Consider the following 23,971-nt stretch of genomic DNA (forward strand, 5'->3'; position numbering starts at 1 on the left):
GTCCACAACAAAGGAAATTCATTAACTTGATAAACACTAGACGGCGACTTGCTCACGACCTCGCTAAGCTGTCCACCACTCAACCCTACTCCTAATCTGAAAGGAAATGAGAACAACTTAATGAGCTTGGGAGCCCAGTAAACAACCACTAAAATTATCAGAATCACGAAATGTTCAATAATCTTTAAGAACATACAAAATGTAACATAATGAAATAAATATCAAAATGAACCAAGAAATGGTAATAGTGAGCCTAATAATAATAATAATAATAAGTTGAAAGTCTTGATATTTATATGATATCACCTTGATAGTAGATTAAAACATAAATATCTAACCACAGCGAGAGAGAGAGAGAGAGAGAGAGAGAGAGAGAGAGAGAGAGAGAGAGAGTATGACTAATGATGAATGTATTATTGATTGAAAAACGAGGCATTCTATCTTACAATGATCAATGGAGCAATTTAGGGTATGTGAGGTGGAAAGATCATGGTTGGCAACACCATTTAGATGGGAAAAGGTGACTTTTATAAAATTTAATTGATAAGCATGATGACTTTGAATAATAAAGTAGAGAGTGAGTTTGAAGATCCCGATATCTTCAAGCTCTATGGTGGTGATAAGGATAAGATCATCTGCAAACTGAAGGTTATCGCATGGCTAAACATCGCATTAAGTGAGTCCATGATTAGTGCAAAAAGGAGCTGCAATAGGAGGTTCCCTTGTCTAAGACCAAGTTAATACAGGATATATCTAGTTAGTACCCTGGTAAGCAAGATTTTAGCCTTTATGGAGGAGAGAATTGATGTGAATTAACTAATCCAATTATTCTCAAAGCCACAAGCACCTAGAAGATCTCTAATAAACTCTCAGTCCATCATATCAAATTTGCCATGTTGCACTGAGTTACTTATGGAATGTATGCATGCAGTTCGGGAAGAGTTTGGGGTGAATACCCATCCAAACAAGTCTAAGCATAAATAGAGATGTCAGCTTGTATTAAGGACCAATACTTTTGTGGAAAAAAATAAAGGGGAATCCACCAAGCTCTGAGCCTTCTCCGGCCCAAGTTTAAAGGTGGCTCTCTTGATTTTGTCTAGTGAAAAGGGGTGATGTTTTAAAAATTAAACCAGTCATCAACCGATTAGGTGGTTGGTTCACAGTTGATATAGTTGGTTGACATGTTCAATTGAATTTTTCATTTTTAGAAAAAAAAGGAAAGAAACGATCATGAAAAATAGAAAACTATATATAGCATAAAAAATTGTTAATAAATATACAAATATAATTTTATGAGCACTAACAATATAAGATCAAAGTTTCATAAGCTTTATTAGCTCATAACTCCTACACAAAATTCAATGTTTAAAATTACAACCACCCAACAAGTCTACAAGTATGAAGAATAAGATAAAATATAAAAATAACAACAACACAAGAAATTCAAGTTCTTAAATTAGAAATCTAGAATCTAATATTCCCAAATTTAAACTCAAATCTTATATTCACTTATCTTATTTATTATCATTGTTTTCATGAATTTCATCTTCCTTGGTCATTGCCTTGGTTGACACCAAAGGATGAAAAATTAATTCCATCTTGAACCACCAAAACATCCTCATCATCATAATTTGGTGAATCTATTAATAAAAAGTATTGTCAGTAAGTAATTAATGTCAAACAAAAGTATATAAACTTTAACTTGTCATTATACTAATTACTTAGTGCTCACCATTAATATTATGGGCACATTCATTTTGCCCTCCTCTTTGTTCCTTCCCTTCTCTTTCTCCTTCAATAACCATATTTTTCAACTCTTCAAGATTAAGTTCAGGTTCTAGTAAAGGCTCATTCTCAATAACCTAAGAATCAATATTGCCAATATACTCATAACTAATAGGATCTAGAGATTGCTCTTGTTAAAGTTCATACAAATAGAAAACAATTTGTCAATATTCATATAATAAGATCTCAAATTAATTAAAGAAATGGATAACATACAATATTGTAATGAATATAGATCAGATCAATTAACTTTTGGTACTCTAATCTACTCCTCCATTTTGTGTGTATTCTTTCTAACATGCTCCAATTTTTTTTTTTTTACAACTAGAGGAAGAAGTTGTCTAAGAATTCTAATATTTAACTTTTGTAAATTAGGGATATTGTGTTTAAAGAATTACTACAAACAAATTGACATATAATGATAATATAAAAAATACTTGTAAAAATTCACTGCTGGTAAAGTTCCCAAAACCTTATACTAATGGTAAAAATGCTTATTCCAGCACTTTGTTTACATTTGATACAAGTCTCGCATGTATAGACCTAAACCAACGAATTCAAAGTCTGCTTGAATAGATTTATTAGATATATCAATGAAATATAATTAACTGCAACTATTAGCCTTGTTATTGGAATAGCATCATCAGACTTGTTTACCTTTTACGAACAACAAAAATACAAATTTTAACATTTTTTAAAGTCAATAAAAATATCTCATCAATAGATTTATACCAATGGTTACAATAACAATTGGAATAGATTTATTGGATTTACCAACAAAATATAACTATAACTATAGGACTTATTGTTGGTGTAGCACCGTCAAATTTGTTTACCATATATCAATGGTTAAACTACCTATTCCAATATATATATATATATATATATATTCATAAGTAAATTTTTACTTTTACCAACAACTATTCCATTAGTAAAAAATATTCATATTAACAATCAAATCTATTGAAATAGTTATTATTGAGCTAATAAATATATTATGAATAATTTAATATATATTAATTTATAATAAATTAAAACCATTAATATCATAAAAAATACAAGGACATTCTACTAAAAATAAAAAATTTAAAACAATTATCTCGTCTTATTACAAGCATATATTTATAACATCCATTTCTAATAGAAAACTATGATTCAATTTTAAGAGAAAAAAATGTTTGGTGTTAATTTCAAATTTAATACAAAGAAAAACTATTATCATCCAATGTCTAACAAGCATATCAAAAGACAAGCATTTGCTAATGAAGAACCTAGCATAAAAATATTTAAAAATATTATACAATTAGTAAGATTGTATGTAATTACATAATAACAAAACATTAATAAAAAACTCAAATAATGAAATAAAATAAAAACAAACTATCTAAATGATAAAAAAACACAATAATAAACTTGTTGGATGCAATTCAAATTTCATGCTGACTTGATTCCAAAAACCAATTATTTTCAAGTGGTGATCATTAAGCACCAGATGTATCAAGTTCTTACAAAAAAAAAGTAAAATAGATGTTAAAAATTCTAATTCTTTTGTACCCAATAAGGATTAGAAAGGGCTAGACAGCTAGCAATAAATGATAGCAAGCATAATGTACATATATCACATCAGTTCCTTAATTCTTATTGATAAAATGCTTTTAATTATTGATTATAATTATGTTTTGTATTTTGTAAGATAGATTAGAGATTTGAGTCAAAATAAGCATAAAAGCGGAGTTTTAAAAAGAAAGACGTAAAACTTTATAAAGATATTTCAAACTAAAAATAGAAAATGTCTAAGCTTAAAGCGAGGTCACGCTTTATGGGACTAGAATAATCCTAAACATTAGTGTCAAATTAAGTGATGGAGGCTCAAAATATGGCAATTGGCCCTGTTTATCTTTATTTTATTTTATTTATGAGTTTTATTTAAAAATGACTTATCTCAAATAAATAAGATACAATTATTAATGCTAGTTTTGATTTTAGATTTTAGGTTTTTTTTAAACTAGGAGGTGAAGTGTATTGTTGATTTTTTTTATAATTTCTATAAAAGGGGAGTAACATATGGTAGAATCAACAATCAAGTAATCTTTCATCTTCCTCTTCCCGTTGTCTTTCTTCAAGGACCATGTACCATTAAGGGGGTGTTTGGATGGATCATTGACTCTCTTGGATTGGTAATAGGACTCTTTACATAACTGTTATCACATGTTTGTTTGGGTGCAATGGAATGGGCCAAGAATTGGTAAGTCCAACAGTAGAGGAGTCCCATTGATGCCAAATTTGGGGGTAGTCTGATTCATGTGGGGTAAATTTACCCTTTTGCCCATCTTTAAATTTGGTTTTTTTCTTTTCACCCAAATGCCCTAGCGCTCTTTTTCTCAGCCAACGATCCCCTTGCCTCTCCCCCGACGCCGAGCTTCAAGGACAGGACGACAGCCGCCGGCTGTCTCTTCCAACCCTTTCGTCACGATCTCTCCAGGAAAAGCTTATCGTCATGTCTCTCATCTCATCTTCTCAGAAAGTACGAGGGCCGCTAGTGATCTTCCTTTGCGTGATAATTACTGGTAGGATTTTCATTTCTCAAGATCTATTGAACAATTTTTCTAATTCAATTATATAAATTATAACAAATTAATAATTATTCTTATTTTTAATTATACGTATACAATAATTATCTATGGCTACTTATTAATTCATTATCTTATACAATAATTTTTAAAGTTAATTGTTTAATTTAACTTAATAGTTATAATAATTTAAATTAATAATTATTCTACGATAATTGTTTAATTTATCTTATGCTTATAAGATAATTATCTATAGTTACTTATTAATTCATTATCTTATACAATACTTACAACCATTAATTAACTAAAGGGCATATAAGTATTTTACACAATTTCTCTCTCATACTTTTCCCCATTCCCAATACACATTCCTTCAAACCAAACATTGTTTTCTCATTCCTCCTTCTCATTCACCCTACTTCCATTCCCCTCATTCTCATTCCCTCATTCCCATTCCGTGATTAAAATGCCCCATAAGATCTTTTGTAGTTCAAGGATTATTGAGGTTTGATTCTTCAAGAATTGTGAAATCCAATTGTTTTCCCTTTACTTTTTTTTTGTTCTTTACTATTTATATATCTTCTGAGTTTAATAAAAATATAGTTTTGGTAGTTGATGCAAAAAAAACTATGTTGCTCAATTATCAAAATAATATATTGCCGATTAGAACATTAAATTTGTAATTGTTTAATTGTTCTAATAATTAACTATGGAATAACAAGGCCGAGTTCAACACAGAGCATTCCACTAATGTTACATGGATATATAAGCTAATTTAAATAAACCAAACTTGTGTGTTTATTGGCTAGAATCGGTAGTCTCTCACTAAACTAATGCTACCAGTAAGTTAATTTCTAAGAGTTTATTTAGGGTTGTTTATTAACAAGGGAAATAATAAAAAAAGGCTAGCTTTAGTATTCAAGGTAAGGAGGGATAGACTATTAGAGTTTGTTAATAACCATATCTGATTTATTGAGGAATGAAAGAGTATATCTTTGCATTAATGATCAATTCAATGAATCGATACAAAAGTTACAGCTTGGGCTAGATACCATTTTATTGAATTTCATTAACTTGCATCCTTATTTATTTACTTTGATTTATTTTAACTTCCATTTCAAACTCCTTTTGTTTATCTTATTTTCTTTATTTATAAGGAAAAAGTTTTACCAATCCTTGTGGGTTCGACTTTTCTCACCATTCTACACAATTTATTTTTATTATTAGAGCAATATTAATTTTGTTGGATTTGACACCCACCAATAAACTAGTAAAGTTTAAAATGATAAATATCAAAGGAACTAGAAAGGAAACCACAACATATCTATCAAAAACCTATAACTAACCAAATAAAAATAATCAAATACATGAACATCAAAGGAAAGATTAATGAACAAAACTAATATATACCAACAATGAATATATGTATGAAAATAAAAAAAACCATTCATCAATTAGGATCACTATGTCACTCGACTCACTCCGAACTAACAACAAATCCCAATGTAATTTATATATATAACTAAAACTATATAGTATATATAGTATTACATACCTTTCTACTGACAATACAAATAACAATATTCAGAATTTCCATGTTTTCATTAGAAAATTGTTTTTAAAATAATAAAAGAAATAGTAGTCTAAAGCTTCCTTCAATCCTTGCACCTCTTCATTATGGTGTATGGTTTGAAAACATGATGGACCAAACTTACTTGATGAAGTGCATATCGTTTCATACAACAAATACATCCCTTTTTCTTTAGTCATTTAACTTGCAAATACACATCATTCTCCCATGAATGTCTTTCAGAATCTAATGAACTACACTCACTCAACCTTTCCTCATAAGTTCATAATGATATTAAAAAGCACCAACCTTAAATCAAAAGTATAAAATAAATATATATATATATATATATATATATATATATACTTTAACTTAACTTTCTTGACTTTCACAATTCTATAAAGCTAGGAATTTAGTAGATTTTTCAAGTTATAAGAAAATAGCAACCATTGAAAAGTGTAATATAAACTAAAATAAATACCACAACGTAAGTTGCCTTATCATTCATAAAACTTCTATCTTACGAGTACAAGTATGAGTACAAATATATATATATATATATATTTCGGCACGTAATAGTGGAACTCCATTAGATGCCTCAGTCTACAAAATTACTTTATTTAAGTAGAATTAAAAACCATAAATTCTAGAAATCTAAAACATTAAACAAAATTTAACAAAAAAAAAAGTGAAATATTTACCAAAGTTTGAATAATATTAGTGAATAATTTTGTTCCTACACAATGGGCTATTAGATTTTAAACAATTTGTTCTATTTGTCTCACTTTGTTCCTATAAAAATTTTGAATAGATAAAATGTAACATAATATTTCATTATACTTTTATTTCTAACACAAAATAAATACTATATTTTGTACTATATATATATATATATATATATATATCTTTATTCTATCAGTCAACTAGTAAGCAGCAATTACCAAAAATTGGTGTTTGTCTACTCGAAGATCATCAATCTTTGCAGTTCTTTCCTTTATTATCTTATGTTCATCATATTATTTAGACTTCAAAGAAATTCTTCTATTGTATCCAATTAATACTTATGTTGGTTATTGCCCTACTTTAGACTATTTGAATTATATTTTCATTTTCAGGCTCATGGAAATGAAGTAACTCAAATGTGAATTTGAACTAAACTTTTAGATAAGGAAAAGCTAATGGCATGAGTACTTCAATCAGCTAATAAATTTAAGATGCACAAGCATAGACATGTGGCTAAATATCTTCTATAAAAGATGCATAGACATAGGCATGTGGCTAAATATTAGATTTCAAATTAAATTTTAAATTCATTCTTGATCAGAACTTTCAAGCTACCTCCAATTCTCATCTAGATTGCTCTGATACAAATATACTAAGGTTTGGTAAAAGAGTATAGAAGATGTTGAATCAGGAATATAATAAGAAATGTGCCCAAAAATGGGAGTTGCATGATTATGGATTCCTAGGATTATAATTACAACACTTGAATGAATGAAGAACTACTGCATTTAACTATACTTTACCAGGATATAAGGGTTTAGGTTTATAATAGTTTCTTTTTCAAATAATACTTTCTTTAATTAGCAATATAATAAGTAGCTTTGTTTGACACCTTTGGATACCATAGTCCTAGTAGAATTTGACAATTTACTCATCTCTATGCTACCTAACATGGCTAATGCACTTACTATAGCATGCTCTAAAGATTGCATTACTCTATATTTTTGTAGAAATAACATTGTATAGTAGCACCTTAATCATGAATTTTATTGTACCATTTCTTGAACCCACATTAAACATATAATATCTTTTCTAATCTATTTACGATTTAGGTGTATATCACTCTCTATATACCTTCTTTTGGGTTTTGCATGTGTAATACAACCCAAAGTATGACTATAAAAAGAAGACAAAATTGTGCTACAAGAAAATTTTCCGGGAACAACTTAAATAAAAATTAAGCAACTCTTATGTACTTTAAAATACAATATTTTTTATTTACACTGCGATTTACCTCGTAAGTAAAGAGTCCCTTGGCAGGGAAAAAAAACCATTTTTCACTAAGAATCATCTAATCTAAGAAATTAGGATACCTAGATGGTTAAGGGAAAAGCAAAAGAGATCCCCAAACCTGCCATACTTATTTAAAGAAGAGAAAGCAACTACAAGATCAACAACTGATATTTGCCACCAAATAATTATTCGTTTGGGTTTTAGGGTAGCTCAGGAATTTAACATGCGTTACATACTCAAATCATAAATTATAAATTGTCCAAAGTAAATGAAGTTCCTGAGCAAATGAAATACCATTAGTTTTCTCAAGTTAAAAGCTGCAGATTTCGAAGGCCACTGCCTCTAATTATTTAATTTTCACATAAGTCTTTTATCCAAACAAGAACTTCATATATATATACATCTAAAAACAATGTTAACATCAGCACCCAATCACAATAAACAGAACACAATTCCATGTATCACAGACCCACACATGACAAATATAAGTTAGGAAACTACAAGTGGCACAAAAGAATTCTTAAAAAACAAAAATAGAAATGGAGGCTGTTGACACTCTCATTCAGCCAACCCATAACAATAACCAAAAAAGGCTTTCAACCAGCCACATGCGAAGCTTTCATCCTCACAAACTAGGACATGTCATACTCATCAGTGGACACAGAGACTAGCAGGATACCATCACTTATTTACTCTGCTTAGCCCTTAGATCAGCAGCTGCAGCCTTCACAGCCGATGTTGCAAGTGTTGTCGGCTTCATGGCGCTCTTGGGATTTAGAGCTTTTCGGATCTTAAAGACAGCCCATGCAGTCCCGATAGCATGCCCTCCAGCATCGAGACTTTCTTTTGTCATCGCACCAGCTTGTTCACCATACCTATGAGAATCAAAGGAGTGAAAAGAGAGAAGGAACTACATTAACATGATTGTCTTGCCATTCTTCCCAAAAATAATTAAAATAACTTGTAGTGAGAATGGCATCATATTCATGCCATGGATCTTTTCCATCATCAAGACCATCCATCATTCTAGACTCCAGTGGTGATCACCAGGCTAGTCCTTTTTAATGGACCTTGATAACCATTACACACTTGTACATGGCCACTAATGTATCAATCAAGAAGAAAGTCACTTTCTGGGATGATATTAATCAAAGAGCAGATCAATTGAGTGGAAAGCTCTGAGTAATCAGTAAATTGTGCCCCATTTAAAAAAAAATAAACAATGTTCTGATCAACTAATAAACCAGGAGGAAGAAGGTTAACTGTTAAGAAGAAAGGATTTATATGAAAAAGAAACACCTAAATATAATAAGCTGCAAAAGCAAATACCTATGTGACACAAGCCCAGTTGTCACAACTGATGATGTCGACAAAACATTCTTCCCAGCAACTTCAACAGCATCACAAATCTTGCCTGTTTTAAAATGCATAAGCAGAAATTTTAGTCAAGAATTAGCCTTGCAGAGGGAGGGACTAGGAAGGGAAATGAAATGGAATAGTAAACAAATAGATAACCAATTAAATTCTGCACTCAGCTTCAAAAAACAGTCAAATTTCTAGAACAAACTTTTATAATCAATTTAAAAATGAATAAAGCAACCACCAGGAAAAAAGAAAAAAAAAGAATGGACTTCATTAGATACTATCTGAGCAAAAATTGGATAAGCATGTCATGTGAACAGCCATAAATGCAATCTTTATGGTGATCAGATAGAATTACTATACAACAGGCAATCAGGCACAGCCAACAAAACACTCTATAAATGATCCAAGAGTAAGCACCTGAAAGGACAAGAAGCAGGTCTGTAGTTTACAATTCATATCAATGCCGATTTCTTAGACAACATAGAAAGCTTCAATACTGATCATGCAAAGGAATACACACATATATCAAACAAATTCTTCAAAATCTCTGTAATCAAAACTTTCCCATAAGGGGATGGAAATCAACATATTACAAAACCTTAAACCACTTTGCATCTACTAATTGCATCTTTTAAAATCTTTACACCAATCCATGTACTAAAACATAATAGAAGGCCTCCAGATATGGGAAACTAATTTGGAAATTTGATCTAAATAAGAGAAAGAAGCATTACAAACCAGCAATGGAATTCCTATGTTTCCTTCCTGATGGAAAATTCACATAGTGCATATTTCAGCATTATGCAAAAATCCAGCTTCATTCTTACATATGGTTTGAGTTTCAAAATAAAATAACAAATCAATAGATGACAAAGAATCCCTAATCGTTGTTGGGAAAATATACAGATACACCTTAAAGTTCATCTACAAAGCAAAAGTAATCCAGCAATTTCCCGATGTGTAATGTTGAAATTAACTTCTACGAAGAAACTATGTTAACCTATTTGACACTCATATAATCATGACCAACAACTTAGATCCTAGATCCAAAGAGGACTTGAAATATGACTAATGAAATTGGAGAACATGATAAATAAACAGAAGGAATGACCTACCAAACCCATCAAGTGAAGCCAGGACCACCTCCCCTGGTAAGAGGCTGAAGAACTTCTTGCCAGCCTTTGAATTTACAATCGAACCAGTGAAATATCCTGAGACCTTCACTACTCCAGACAGAACGCCATTTGCCACTTTCTCGGACATTCTGGTTACTTTCTTGACCCTGCAAACACAACTTTGCAATTAACAATATCTACACACATGTACATCTCTTAAATTATAAGAAGAAAAATAATAATCACAATATCAGGTCAAGTAAAAGTTCATTTATGAATCCTTATCCAAAAAAAAAAAAAGTTCATTTCTTGTTTTTATAAAAGGGTCCACGTCTAAAAAACAATTAATCTGAATGAAAACGATTACTCACCACAGCCTCCAGCAGACTGAGTGGTCAACTAACAAAAAGCAACATATGAAGTCTGGGGCCTTGGGAACTGAACCAGTTGGAGAATTTTGTGCGGCCAATCATTCAACCAGTTTTACAGAAAGAGTCTTATAATTAAAATGAGTCACCGAAATGCTATATTCTATATATATATATATATATATAACTTTTAAAGAAAATAAATAAATATATACATAACTTTTAAAAAAGAAGACCTAAAAAAGTTCTCCAAAATTGAGCCCATCTTGAATTACAACATCATAGGATTGTAAAGGAAATTTTTTGCCAAAATTTCCTGTGGACTTGAACCAATTTATGTAAATGCAGCTTCTAAATAACTCTATCAGGGTTCATATATGACACTGTCAAAGCACATGTGTTCAGGATAAACAATAGAGAGAATATTCATAATTATCTTGACAAAAAATTTGCTTCATAACAGAAAATTATTAAGATAGTTGTTTTTTTTCCCAAAATGTACAAACCACTATTTACACTATTCATCCTGATCCTGAGGAGGATCTGCACGGAACTCACACACCAAAGGCCTATACCAACATTGGCTAAATTATTAAGATAGGTGACTAAGACCAAAAAAACAAAAGAAAATAGGAATTATGCCAACATAGTCCTTTCCATAGACGGTGAGTGAATTGGGCACGCCAAAAATTCAACCTCAACATATAGCTTCTGGACAGCAAAATTTTCTACTTCAGACAAGGACAGGAGAAATGGAACTAAAGGACAAACCTAACAAAAGAACAAGCAACAAAAGGATGAAAAGTTCCAATATTTAGACATGACATGGTCATCCACAATTATATTTCTCACTATCAAACTAACACAAAGTCCTATTGTCAAAAGGCATTTACCAAAGCATTCCATTACAGCGGCTCTTCTAAAAAGACTGATATTATAGGATAAGAACAAAATAAATAAAGAATAAATAAATAACCGAATCAGAATGAACAACTGTAGAAAAAGAACAAGCAGGTACCTTTTGATCCTCTTCATGGCATCCTTACTGATTTCGGACGGCTTATCATTCGGCCCCATCCTCTTCTTCAAGAATTCATCCCCCCACCTGAGCCGATCAACAGTCACATCTCCACACCACAATATACCCTTGATCACCATCCCCGATCCCTTGGCAATCACCTTGGCCATCGATCCACTATAGTCCTCCACATTCGGCGCAATCGTGGTCCAATACGCGGCCGAACGCTCCTCCATCATTTCCTTCTTGGGCCCGGCCACCATCTCCGCCGGTGCCACCTCCCTCGCCACCGACCCATCCAGCACCTCCCCACCCTTCGTTGGTGTCTTCACCTCTTGCATAGAAAAGCTCGTATATGTCTCAAGCAATCGATCCAATTCACCAAGGAGCTTCTCCTGGCCCTTGGACGCGAAAGTGAGGCCATAGTTAAGGATCGTGCTCTCAGGATCATCTTTATCAGCGGGGAGTGGAAGGGAGAAGAAGTAATGAGAGGAATCAAGCTTGACGGAAGGGGAATCACGGGCAAGGGGCCACTGAACGGAACCAACGGAAGCGAAAGCAGCGACCTCGGAGTCACCCTGGCGGAGGCGGAGGATGGAAAGATCACCAGTGGCGAGTTCGACGCTACGTTGGCGGTCAATGAGATGGAGGATCGCGCCGGGTACGGAGAGGATGGTGTCCTCCACGGGGGGAGGGAGGGGGGTGGAGCGATCTGGAGGCGAGTCGGGGAAGAGGTTCTCGGCGAGGTCCGACACGTCGATGGAGGGGTACATCGGCGGCGATGATGACGATGGAGGAGCAGAGGGTTGGGGAGCAGAGAGAGAAGGGTAGAGAGAAGAACTGGAAGACGAGGAGGAGGAGGAGGAGGCGAAGGGAGAGAGGGAGTCGGGGTTGGAGGAGAGGACGGAGGGGTAGAGAGGAGTCTTGGAGGGGGGTTGCTGGGAAGCCATTGGAGCAAGCTCGAGAACGAGGAGGAGTATAATATAGGGACGAGACTTGGGAACGAAGGAAGGAAGGAAGAGCGGTGTGCGTGGCGGTGAAGTGTGAAAGACGCGTGGCGAGAGTGCGTGCGGGTGTACGTTGCGGATACGGTGGATGTAACTGTTGGCACGATCTGGAAACTTGGCTAAGTAATAGAGTGTTGATGTATTGACTGGTGACCCGGGCCGAGGCCCGAGCCCGACTGGCGTTGGTTACAAATTTTTTTTTTTTTTTTTAATTTGGTTTTTTATATTATTTGAATTCGGTTATTCAATTTGTGCAAATTATGAGGTGATGTTTTGCTAATTCTAATTAAAAACATGAATCAAGTGTTTATTTTTATTAACGGATTCAAATAGAAGTTAAGTTTGTTAGATTGTCCTATAATAATCCTAAATGATCATAGATATTAAACTAAATTTTAGGGTCTATTTGGTGAAAGTGGATAGGTACGAGGAATGGAATAAAAAAATATATGGGTATGATAAACTTATTTTTATCTTGTATTTGATTTGATGCGCACTAGATTAACCATCAATTAGCATTTTTGTTATCTTATTTTATTTTTGAAAAAACTATGAATTATATGTAAAATGAAAAAATTAACCTTTATTTATGGTTTAGTTATATATTAAAAATATATATACATTTTTATATTTATTTCGTCGTTAAAAGGCTTCTTGTCAAAGGTCAGAGTGTGTTGATAGAAAGAAGAGATATAATGAAACCCTTGTAGTTGAGAGGCTTCTCGTATAAGCCTAGAGTGTGACGATAGAAAGAATAAGAGATATAAGGCCTTGACGAGGGAGAGAGATCGAGTAAAAAGATTTAAAAGTAGATTTTATTTTTTTTTATCATATCCTATCCCTCCGGCATATGATTATTTATCAAGTGATCGGTGGAAATAAAGTGGGTTAATTAGATAAAGCTATCATATCTTGCTCACCAAATAAAAATTAAAAGCATCATAACTTATCTTATTACATCCTTCTTATCCCACGAGACAGGCCCTTAATTATTTATATTAATATATGTAATAGTTAATTAGAAATACTAATATTAGTGCATACTCCCTTCGTTTCTGTATAGTTGTCAACTTTAACTAATTCATACCGATTAAAAAAAATTGATTAAAAGTAGTTAGTTACTTATATTTTATAAAAAATTCCATTACTTTCGAAAACTACCTCTATTTAAAACTCCACTAGTGGAGTATATAATTTAATATGGGTAAATTTGAAAAAATTATTTAATGCTGCACGAAATTTCTAATGTGACAATTAAAAAAGAACAGAGAAGAGCTTCAAAAGGTGACAACTAAAAAAGAATGGAGGGATCAAGTATCAATCATATTTACCTATTAAAGTAAATTTTGTGTTCAAAATATTTATTTTAATTAAAATTAATCTAGTTAAAATTAAAGTAATTATGCATATAATTTTTTAAAAAACAATTTTAAATGACAATACTAACCTGCTATCATATAACACACAGCTCATGCTCTATTAATTAGCTTATAAAAAATCAGATTATGTCATGATTCGACCTATTAATATTTTTAATGACTTCTATAACCTGTAACTAATATAAAATTATATTGAACTGAAAATTTTTGGATGAAATAATTCATGAAATATTTGTTAAAGTTTTAGTAATTATGTCTTAATATCGAAACAAGTTTGCAGGTGAGATCAACTCGTTTTCTATTTAATAAACGGGTCGGGTCACCCGAACCCGAGCCCATTTGGACAACACTTGCATTGATGGGTTTGTTATTCCCATTTCTTGAGGCCCGTTTTGTTTTTGACTAATTTGTTTTGTTGCTTTATACTTTAATTTATGTGACGTGACATCAATAAAAGTGTATAATTGAAGTTGTTGATTAATTGCATTTATTGGCTTGGATTTGGATGCATCGCCATCAAGTTTGGGAAAAGAATCACGGGGCGATAAATTTCAAATGGACGTTATTCTTGAATTTTGTTAGTATTTTTATTTTTTTTAAAAATATATTTATAATTTATTATTAAAAAATATTGTTGCACAAATTGTTCAAATGTGTTAAACCAATTTTAATCAGCAACAAAATCTACAACACGAAAAAAACTCATTTTGAACATCACCTTTTTTCTTTGCGACACTGAATAAATAATTTTGCAATTTTGGATTTTGCAAAATAAAGTGTGATTCGATTTGTTATGATACACTATCTTAATTTTATGATATATTATGTGTTACAAATTGTATGCCAAGTTAATTAACAATGAAACAATATGTTGTCACTTGTTGTGACAATGTATTTCTAACACATTACATTTGTCACAGATTATATAGCAAATTGAGCGAACATGAGAATATATGTTGCAACACTTAGGGCCTGTTTGGATGAATAGTAAATTTTTCTGTAGAAATTTTATTCCATAGGATTCAGAAATGATTCCTACGTAATTTACTACAGGAAAAATTCCTACAGAATCAGTGTTTGGATGTGCGCAGGAATTTTTTTATCAAAATTTTTAATTTTGAAAATGAAACTAGCCGTTAGAGTTTAAAAAAAAAAAATCTAGCCATTGGAGTTTTTGAAAAACTAGCCGTTGGAGTTTTTTAAAAACTAGCCGTTACCAATATCTCTATTTAAAGCTAACACTCTTATGCCATTTGTAAACTTATCTCTCTTCATCTTAAATTTTTACGTCTCAAACTCTTTTGTTTCAATATGGATCTGGATCAATGGAGAAAGCTTAATGAAGATGATGACGAATTCATGTTCACCATTTTACCAAGTTTATTTCCTGTAAATTCAGAAACTAGGCCTTGTCATACATAAATATTAACAGGCGATGCATATGTTCAAGAAATTCTTCAAGGTCATGAGGCACGTTGTAAGCTTGAATTTCGTATGAAGCCTCATATATTTCAAGCACTTGCTAATTGTTTAAGAGAAAGATTTCTTCTTCGAAGCTCGAAAAGAGTTACAATCGAGGAACAACTAGCAATGTTCATGTACACTCTTGCGCACAACGCTAGTAATCGTGACGTGCAAGAACGTTTTCAATATTCAGCAGAAACGGTTAGTCGTTATTTTAAAATAGTGCTTGAAGCTATTACTACTCTTGCGACTACATATATAGAATTGCCACCAACAACTGCATTACCAGTTATCCAGAATAATAGACATTTTTTTCTATATTTCAAGGTTAGAAATCTTTATACATACTTTTTATTTATTATTTACGTTTTTTATATATTCTCTTAACAAATCTTATGGGTTTTTTTATTTTAGGATTGTATTGGTGCTATTGATGGAACACATGTTCTAATCACTATTTCCTTGGCTTTGCAAGATCCTTTTCAATGACAACTAACAAAACCTTTAATAAAACATAATTTGAGCTTTAAACCTCCTCCTGCTTAAGCTCATGAACATATATAAACTTCATTAACAAGTAGAACTATATCTTTTTGCTTAATTAGATGAAGTTCCTTGAATGAAAATAGAAAACAAGAAACATGCATGACAAGCCCTTTCTCTTTTTATTCACTTAACACTATGAACAACAACCAACAAAACAACATAATAATAGAGAGAGAAAGAAACTTTAGAAACAATAACATAACATGCATACATGCAAATAGACATGCAGGAATAAGAAAGATGAGATCTTTTACAAAGAAATAGTTTTTAAATATAAATAATAATAATAATAATAATAATAATAATAATAATAATAATAATAATAATAATAATAATAATAATATGCAACCAATTCCATAGAATCAAAATATGAAAAACTTCACAAAAGAAACACATCAAATAACCAAATAGATTCAGGTCATTCCATTAAACTCAAAAGATAAGAAACCTCCACAAAATAATAATAATAATAATAATAATAACAATTAAATAAAATAAAACCCCAAAAACTCAGAGGCTCAGAAAATAGAGAAGCAATAGCCAAATTCTCAAAAGATTTTGAAAACCAGATATACTAAACCAACTCAAAAGCTTATCACACACACATTATATATATATATATATATATAGATTGTATCAAGCTTCTTCAAATGCCAATCTAAACTAGAGTTCAAAATGCAAAACATATTCTGCAGACATTCAAATAATTTCCACAAAATTCATCACCAAGAACATATACAACTACAATTGATGTCAAAATTTTAAGCATCACAAACACTAGATCTTCATCCTAACTCTTTGAACAAAGGTGAAGTTTAACCTGTGAATGAATCCATGGTCAAAGAAAGAGAGTAAAAATTCACAAGATTTGGTCTTTCTTGCCATATTATAGCAATAAGAAAAAAAATCAGTCCAATACTCACAAAGTAAACCGGCAATGGATTTGCTACCAAAATCGGCGGGATCCTTTGACTTCTCCAACAGGTGCAACGCGTCGTCGTCGGGATCCAAATGGTGGTGAAGATGGCCACAGAGGAAGGCGGCGGCGAGGAGAAGATGGCGACAGAGGAAGTGGGAGGAGGAGAGAAGATGGCGACGGAGGAAGGCGGAGGCGAGGAGAAAATGACGACGGAGGAAGGCGGGGGCGAGGAGAAGATGGCGACGGAGGAAGGTGAAGATGGGGAGAAGATGTAGCTGCCAATCCCAAAAAAAATAGCCCAGCTTTTGTTCCCAACACCAGCACGAAAAACAAAGGGAAATTTTATTTTGGTTTCACCTCTTTGAAAAATTCCTTTGGAATCCTATGATTCTATAGGAATTTTACCCTGTAATAAGTTTGTCCAAACACTCATTCCTATGCATTCCTACATAATATTAAATTTCATAGGAATAGCCACCATTCCTATGGAATTTGGTGGCATCCAAATAGGGCCTTATTATAATTTCTGTGCCGGTTTTGTCATGTTTTTTTAATATTTTTAATATTTTTTAATGCTTTATCTAAATTAATTTTGAGACATTCTATGCCGAATTGATACGATTTGCAATAAATAGTTAAATAATAGTGATATATAACGTGAAAAGCATTGCAAATTTTTTAATTAATGATAGTTAATATTACTTTAGAAAAGTTAAAATTAATATTTACCAACAATAAAATTGGCCATAATATCATAGCCATATCAAAATTAATTGACCCTATATTAGATGATTAAAGTACAAAAGATAATAAAATTAATTTAATAGCGATAATTACAATACAAAAGTTACATTACAATTAATTCTAAGATGGTTATTTATCTATATCTTCATTTTTATGTGTCATTATCACTCCCTGAATACGGCTCACCGGGCCCACTAGCAGACAAAATGTCGCAAATGCACAAGGCGTGAACCCCATAGGAATGCAATGCCTCATAACCTGATTCAAAGTAGACAAAATTATAACAAACCAACTGAGTTACAAGTATGGTACCCTGTCCTGATTTTTGACCTCATGCCCTTTTAGATTTTTGTGCATGTATTAGAGGTAAAATAGTCATTTTGCACAAGTGACATCCTTGCATGACTACAGTAGGTTGTGTGTGAAAACCAGCCGAAAACCAGGGGTAAAACGGTTTTTTGGATTTATTTCTTTTTTATTTCTATTATTAGGGGCATTAAGGTAATTTTTCTTTTTTAAAAAAAATTGAGATTGAAAGGATAAGAACCAACCTGGCACCTTATCTTTTCTCTCATCCCTTTCTTTCTTCTTTGTTTTCCTTCTTGTTTTTCTTTATTCGGCCGATCACCCAAACTTTGAAAAAAAAAAAAAAATTCGTCGAGTTTTTCCAACGAATCAACACTCCTATTCTCTTCCTCTCATTCTTCTGAGCTTGATAAGGCTTCGATCCAAGGTTTTCTCTTTGTATTTTCTTCATATTTAATCGTTTTCGAAAATCTTTGAAACCCTAGAAATAAACCTTGGTTTGAGTTATTTTTGGGCTCAAATCGAAACCAGTGTCGTGGTTATTCGTTTGTGTGTATGTTTGTAAAGAAATTTTGTGATTTGGTGTTGTAAATCGGTGAGAAACCATTGAACAAGGTCCGGTTACTATAGCAAATTCGTGGTTACTGTAGAAATCCCGAAGTTACTGTAGCACCAAAAAAAATTGGAGTTTCTTGTATTTCTTTGGTCCAAATCGAAGCCCTTCTTATTTGGATTCCTTTGGAACTAGTTTTGCCTTAGTTTGAGGTCGTTTGGATCCAAAATGACGTTGTTTTCCCCTAAAACCCTAGAGTTACATGTTCGACATGTAACAATGCATTCGCATGCATTTTGTTTCCATTCTTGTATTCATTAGTTCTTGGATTCCCTGCTTGATTCTAAGTGGCAAATGATCCTCCAAAGAGAAGGAAATCTTCTATACGTGAGCGCGTCTCGAGGCGAGACGTCTGGTTTTGTGAGTGGTTTAATTGTTAATTGCATATATTTAATAAGAGCATTATAGTATCTTTATGTGATTAATAACGTAAATTTGATGATAAATCAGATTTCATTTGACATATATATATTGATGTTTTGAGCATGGACATATATATATATTGATGTTTTGAGCATGGAGTTATTTGGTAAAAACAATTCTAGTATACTTATACATACATATCTTGAAAGAAGCATGTTTACATGTATACATGGAATATGATTTGATGTGTATATATTTATTTGGACATTTGGATTTTGGATTCCTTGAGCTGGAATCGGAAAGACTTGCATTGTGGCATTTGGATTTTGATAGTGACAGCGAACTTTAGTCCGAGACTGCAATGTGGGGTTACATGGTCTGGCCTAATGGGAGGTGGCGTGATTAACCCTGAGTTTTCCCTGGTCAAGAGGTGCACGGGGCCATTGACAGGGGGTCTTTTATGTGAAAAACCCGGGGTCACCAAACGGGAATCTCAGTGGCCAACAACAAGGAAAGCAACATTGTGAATTTTAAAAGTTGTAAAACACTTTGGTGGTCTCATAGCTAGTCGCAACCACGATTAGCTTGGAAATTGTTTGAGGCCAGCCTGTATTTTGAGCGGTGCTCAATATGTTTGAAAATGTGACTTACTTGTACTATTTCTAATCATGGTGTTATTTGTTAATCTGTTGAATACTTGGAGCTACCTTTTTATATTATTATTTTTGTGGTAATTACTATTTGAAATGCTTTATTACTCTGTTATATTTATGTTGTCACCACTCACTTGGTAACATCTGTTACCTACCACTCTTTTTCCTTCTTTCTCAGATTGCGATGTTGGACTAGGTTGTGCTGGGTAAGCAGTAGACTAACCTACCTTTTCTCCTTGTCTAAGTTAGTTTGCAGTGTGCATGCAAATTTTATAGATCCACTAAACTTAAATCTTGTGTGTATTGTTCCTGTATTTTTTATTTGTACTTTCTGGTTGTAGTTGGAACCCTGGCTGGTTCTGTTGGTGTGATTGGCTTTTTCTTTGGTAATTTGTGCTAGCAGGTTTTCTTTGAGCCTTACCGCGACTAGGAGGTCGGGTGTTGTAGGGTCCACTCCTTGTTGTTGTGGCAATTTCCACGTGCCCAGTTAGGGTCAAGGTATGACAATTTTAGTGGTATCAGAGCTAGAGGTTTAGGCTGATCTTAGTCCAAATCCTAAACCTGTTAATTTGTCATTATTGGTTAGTGGATCAAATTACTGATTTGCATTTAGCATAAGTGCATATAGGAGTTGAGTTTGAAATTTGTAATGCCAGCACAAAATCCACGTACGCGTTGAGGAGCTGGTGTTCCTTCTGAGGAACCTCCTCTGGTCTAACCTCTTTTTCCCTCTAAGCAAGAGGTTAGTTCAGGACATGAGCCTATTGTGGCAGCATCAGTGTATGCTCGCGATGTCCCAAACCCTGTGCCTAATACTATGACTCTAAGAATAGCACCACCCCCGGAAGCTCTCCAAAGCTTTAAGGCATATTGGGATGCTCAAGGTCGTTAACCGACATACCAAGAATACCGTGACTTTGTGGGTCATTGGAGTCTGTTTGGGGGACAGCTCCATACTGAGCCAGTATCTGTGCCACCACCATCCCCTCCAATTCCTTTAGTTCAACAAGCACCAATAGAAGACAACAAGATCAATCAGAGTCTGATTTTTCCAAGTTACTGAAGGAAGCAAGATAATTGGGATGTAATGCTTTTGATGGCTCGAGTAACGCCATGACTGCCAAAGAATGGTTGTAAAGGTTGCTTACTACTTTTAAGGATATGGGCATAGAAGATGAGTTGAAACTAAAGGTTGCAGTCATACTTCTGGAGAACAGAGCAAGGATCTGGTGGAAAACTCTCAAGGATCGTTCTGACGTATCATTAACTTGGTCAGATTTTCTATAAGAGTTTGATGAAGAATACTATACTCAATTTCATCGTGACCAGAAATGACAAGAGTACATGAAGTTGGTTAAAGGAAACAAGGCAGTTGTAGAGTATGAAGCAGAGTTAAATGATTTGGCTAACTTTGTACCTGAAATTATTGGCGGTGAAGAAGCCCTATATTCCAAGTTCGAGGCATAACTAAATCTCAGTATCCGAGAGAAGATGGGAGTTACTGAGAATCAAAGTTTCAAGGAAGTGGTTCAGTTGGCTTTGAGGACCGAGAAGTTGGTTATTGAAGGGAAACGCCTTCGTGAGAATCTAGCTAAGAGAAGAAACCCAGATTTTTCAAGGGCGTCCAAGCGCAGCAAGAGTGAGTAAACTTCTTCAGGTTTTTTAGGATCTAGCTCAGTCAAACCACCGTCAGGGCAAGTTGGCAGTCAGAAGGGTATTACCTCTATGAAACATAGTTTTGGAGGAAAGTCGACTGGAAATACTCCTAGATGTCGAAACTGTAACAGATTTCATCCTGGTTCATGCCATGAGCCACGCAAATACTATCAGTGTTGACAAACAGGCCATCTTAAGTCAGCATGTTCAGAGTTAGACCATGGAGCACCAAGGTCAGCACCTCCCCCTGCAGGACGACATAGTCAATCGAAGGGTGTACAGTCTACTGGGTCTGCACTAGTTGCCCCAACCAGATCAGTTGCTTGGGAATTGTTTGAGGCTAGCTTGTGTTTTGAGCGGTGACTTATCTGTACTATTTTCTAATCATGGTGTTATTTGTTAATCTGTTGAATACTTGGAGCTACCTTTTTATATTATTATTATTGTGGTAATTGCTATTTGAAATGCTTTATTACTTTGTTATATCTATGTTGTTACCACTCACTGGATAACATATGTTACTCACCACTCTCTTTCTTTCTTCTCAGACTGCGACATTGGATTGGGTTGTGCTGGGTAAGCAGTAGACTAACCTAGCTTTTCTCTTTGTCTAAGTTAGTTTGCAGTGTGCATGCAAATTTTATGGATCCACTAAACTTGATCTTGTGTGTATTGTTCCTGTATTTTATATTTTTACTTTCTGGATGTAGTTGGAACCCTGGCTAGTTCTGTTGTTGTGATTGGTTTCTTCTCTAGTAAGTTGTGCTAGCAAGTTTGCTTTGAGCCTTACGACGACTAGGAGGTCAGGCGCTATAGGGTCCACTCCTTGTTGTTGTGGCGATTGCCACATGCCCAGCTAGGGTCTGGGCATGACAACAAGATTACAGACTCTACAGAGTATACAATGCATGAGTACAAGAAATCCAAAATACAAAAAATACAAAGATACTAGAATAGACAAATACAACTCAACTTCTAGAACATGGTAGGACATCATCTACTAACAAGATTTTTAAGTCCATAACAGTTTACCATTCTTGAGCTGAAAAAGATTTGAAACAACTTTATGAGCTTACAAGCATAGTAAGTAATCTGCTAAAGAATAATTAAATCAACAAAGTTGAAAAAAATAAATTTTAAATATTGAGAACAATTCAAAGTTTAAACAGAGCTTAAACAAACACAAAATAAATAAACCATCAGAGATATAACTCCAAAGTAATACTATTATCCATAAATATTATAAGCAAATAAATACCATATTTCAAAGCTGTCAATCAATAATATAGTAAATCGCAAAATATGAGCATAAGTCTCCAAAGCATAAAAAGACTAAACTAGAAATTACAAAAGTATGTTTCAAGTGTATCGAATTTTTAGAATAATATAAGTCTCCGAAATCATAATTTAAACAAAATGCAGAGTTTAATATTTTAATAAAAGAATACTACCAAATATGTCATTCACCAAAATTTAAAACCCAGAAATACGATCTCAAAAATACAACAACTTCAAGGCATGACAAAAAGTTTGTATCTCCAATTTTACTATAGATATCAAAAGTCATTTATTTACCCTCGGTAGCCAAGCCAGAGATATCAGAGGTCATTTACTTATCCTTTGTGACCCAAGATAGAAATATTAGATGGTCTTTTACTATATCACGGAACGGACACAATACCAAATGTCTATTAATTATTTCATTGAAACAGATACGGTGCAAAACTGCAGTTTCATTTTTTCAGAGATTCTTGTCGACAAACTCTATGATTAACCCCCACTGACAGTGATGAGTATAGTTCATTTGGAGACTAAAACACTCAGATACAAAAATATTTGCAGAGTACGAGTTCAAAAATTCCCAAATTTTTCAAGCTCACATATACTTACAAATATTTATAAATTCCAAGATTTCACTTTAAGGAAAAATAATTAGATAAGCAGAATAAATTAAATTAAAAAATTATCAAATAATACATTAAATCATTCAAATAAAACTTGTAGTCAAAATACAAAGTATTCACAAATTTTTCTCAAATATTCAAATAAGTAGAAATTCAAAATTTCAAAATCCCACTTTAGGGAAAAAATCAACAAAAATAACAAATAATTAAATAAAACACTGAGTATGTAATCAATGGTAACAAAATAATAAATACAAGAGTAAATAATGAAATACTTATTTTCCCCAAATAATTAAGCATAGATAGGAAACAATAAAAAAATCTAAAGAAACCACTTATTAAAAAATAAAAAAAATTATAATTTCAAAATATGGAATTTTACTGGTGCATTACTTACCTGGTACATGACGAAATTCCAAACCCAATCCGAACAATAATTTTAGGCCCCCTTCAAAAAGAAATCCTATAAACAAGTAAAAAACAACACTAAGCTAAGCAAAATTTTCCCAAGTATATAATTGCTACTAAATTCTTGTATCAAATATCCTTAAATATATAGTAACATATACCTACCATCAAGCATTAGTGTCACTAAATTCACTTCTCAAAT

The 23,971-nt window shown here is 32.9% G+C and overlaps 1 protein-coding gene across 1 annotated transcript; it reads right to left on the minus strand.

Moving 5' to 3' along the window:
* Positions 1 to 8,335: 8,335 nt before the first annotated feature.
* Positions 8,336 to 12,772, minus strand: LOC120272247 (protein EARLY-RESPONSIVE TO DEHYDRATION 7, chloroplastic). The gene is made up of 4 exons (XM_039279010.1): positions 11,808 to 12,772; positions 10,422 to 10,588; positions 9,271 to 9,355; positions 8,336 to 8,816 (listed from the first exon to the last, which is right to left on the minus strand). Exons 1-4 carry the CDS (start codon positions 12,755 to 12,757, stop codon positions 8,627 to 8,629), a joined length of 1,392 nt encoding a protein of 463 aa, XP_039134944.1. The 5' UTR covers positions 12,758 to 12,772; the 3' UTR covers positions 8,336 to 8,626.
* Positions 12,773 to 23,971: the final 11,199 nt, after the last annotated feature.

This window comes from Dioscorea cayenensis, chromosome 11 (genome assembly GCF_009730915.1).
Source record: "Dioscorea cayenensis subsp. rotundata cultivar TDr96_F1 chromosome 11, TDr96_F1_v2_PseudoChromosome.rev07_lg8_w22 25.fasta, whole genome shotgun sequence".
Taxonomy (NCBI): domain Eukaryota; kingdom Viridiplantae; phylum Streptophyta; class Magnoliopsida; order Dioscoreales; family Dioscoreaceae; genus Dioscorea; species Dioscorea cayenensis.

Bases quoted from the DNA above. Each gene is read 5' to 3' on its own strand.
- LOC120272247 (XM_039279010.1), bottom strand. From the start codon at position 12,757: ATGGCTTCCCAGCAACCCCCCTCCAAGACTCCTCTCTACCCCTCCGTC. The intron at 9,356-10,421 runs GTAGGTCATTCC...ATTTTAAAACAG, and splicing joins GGCTTCACTTGATGGGTTTG to GCAAGATTTGTGATGCTGTT. The intron at 8,817-9,270 runs GTATTTGCTTTT...TGATTCTCATAG, and splicing joins ACTGGGCTTGTGTCACATAG to GTATGGTGAACAAGCTGGTG.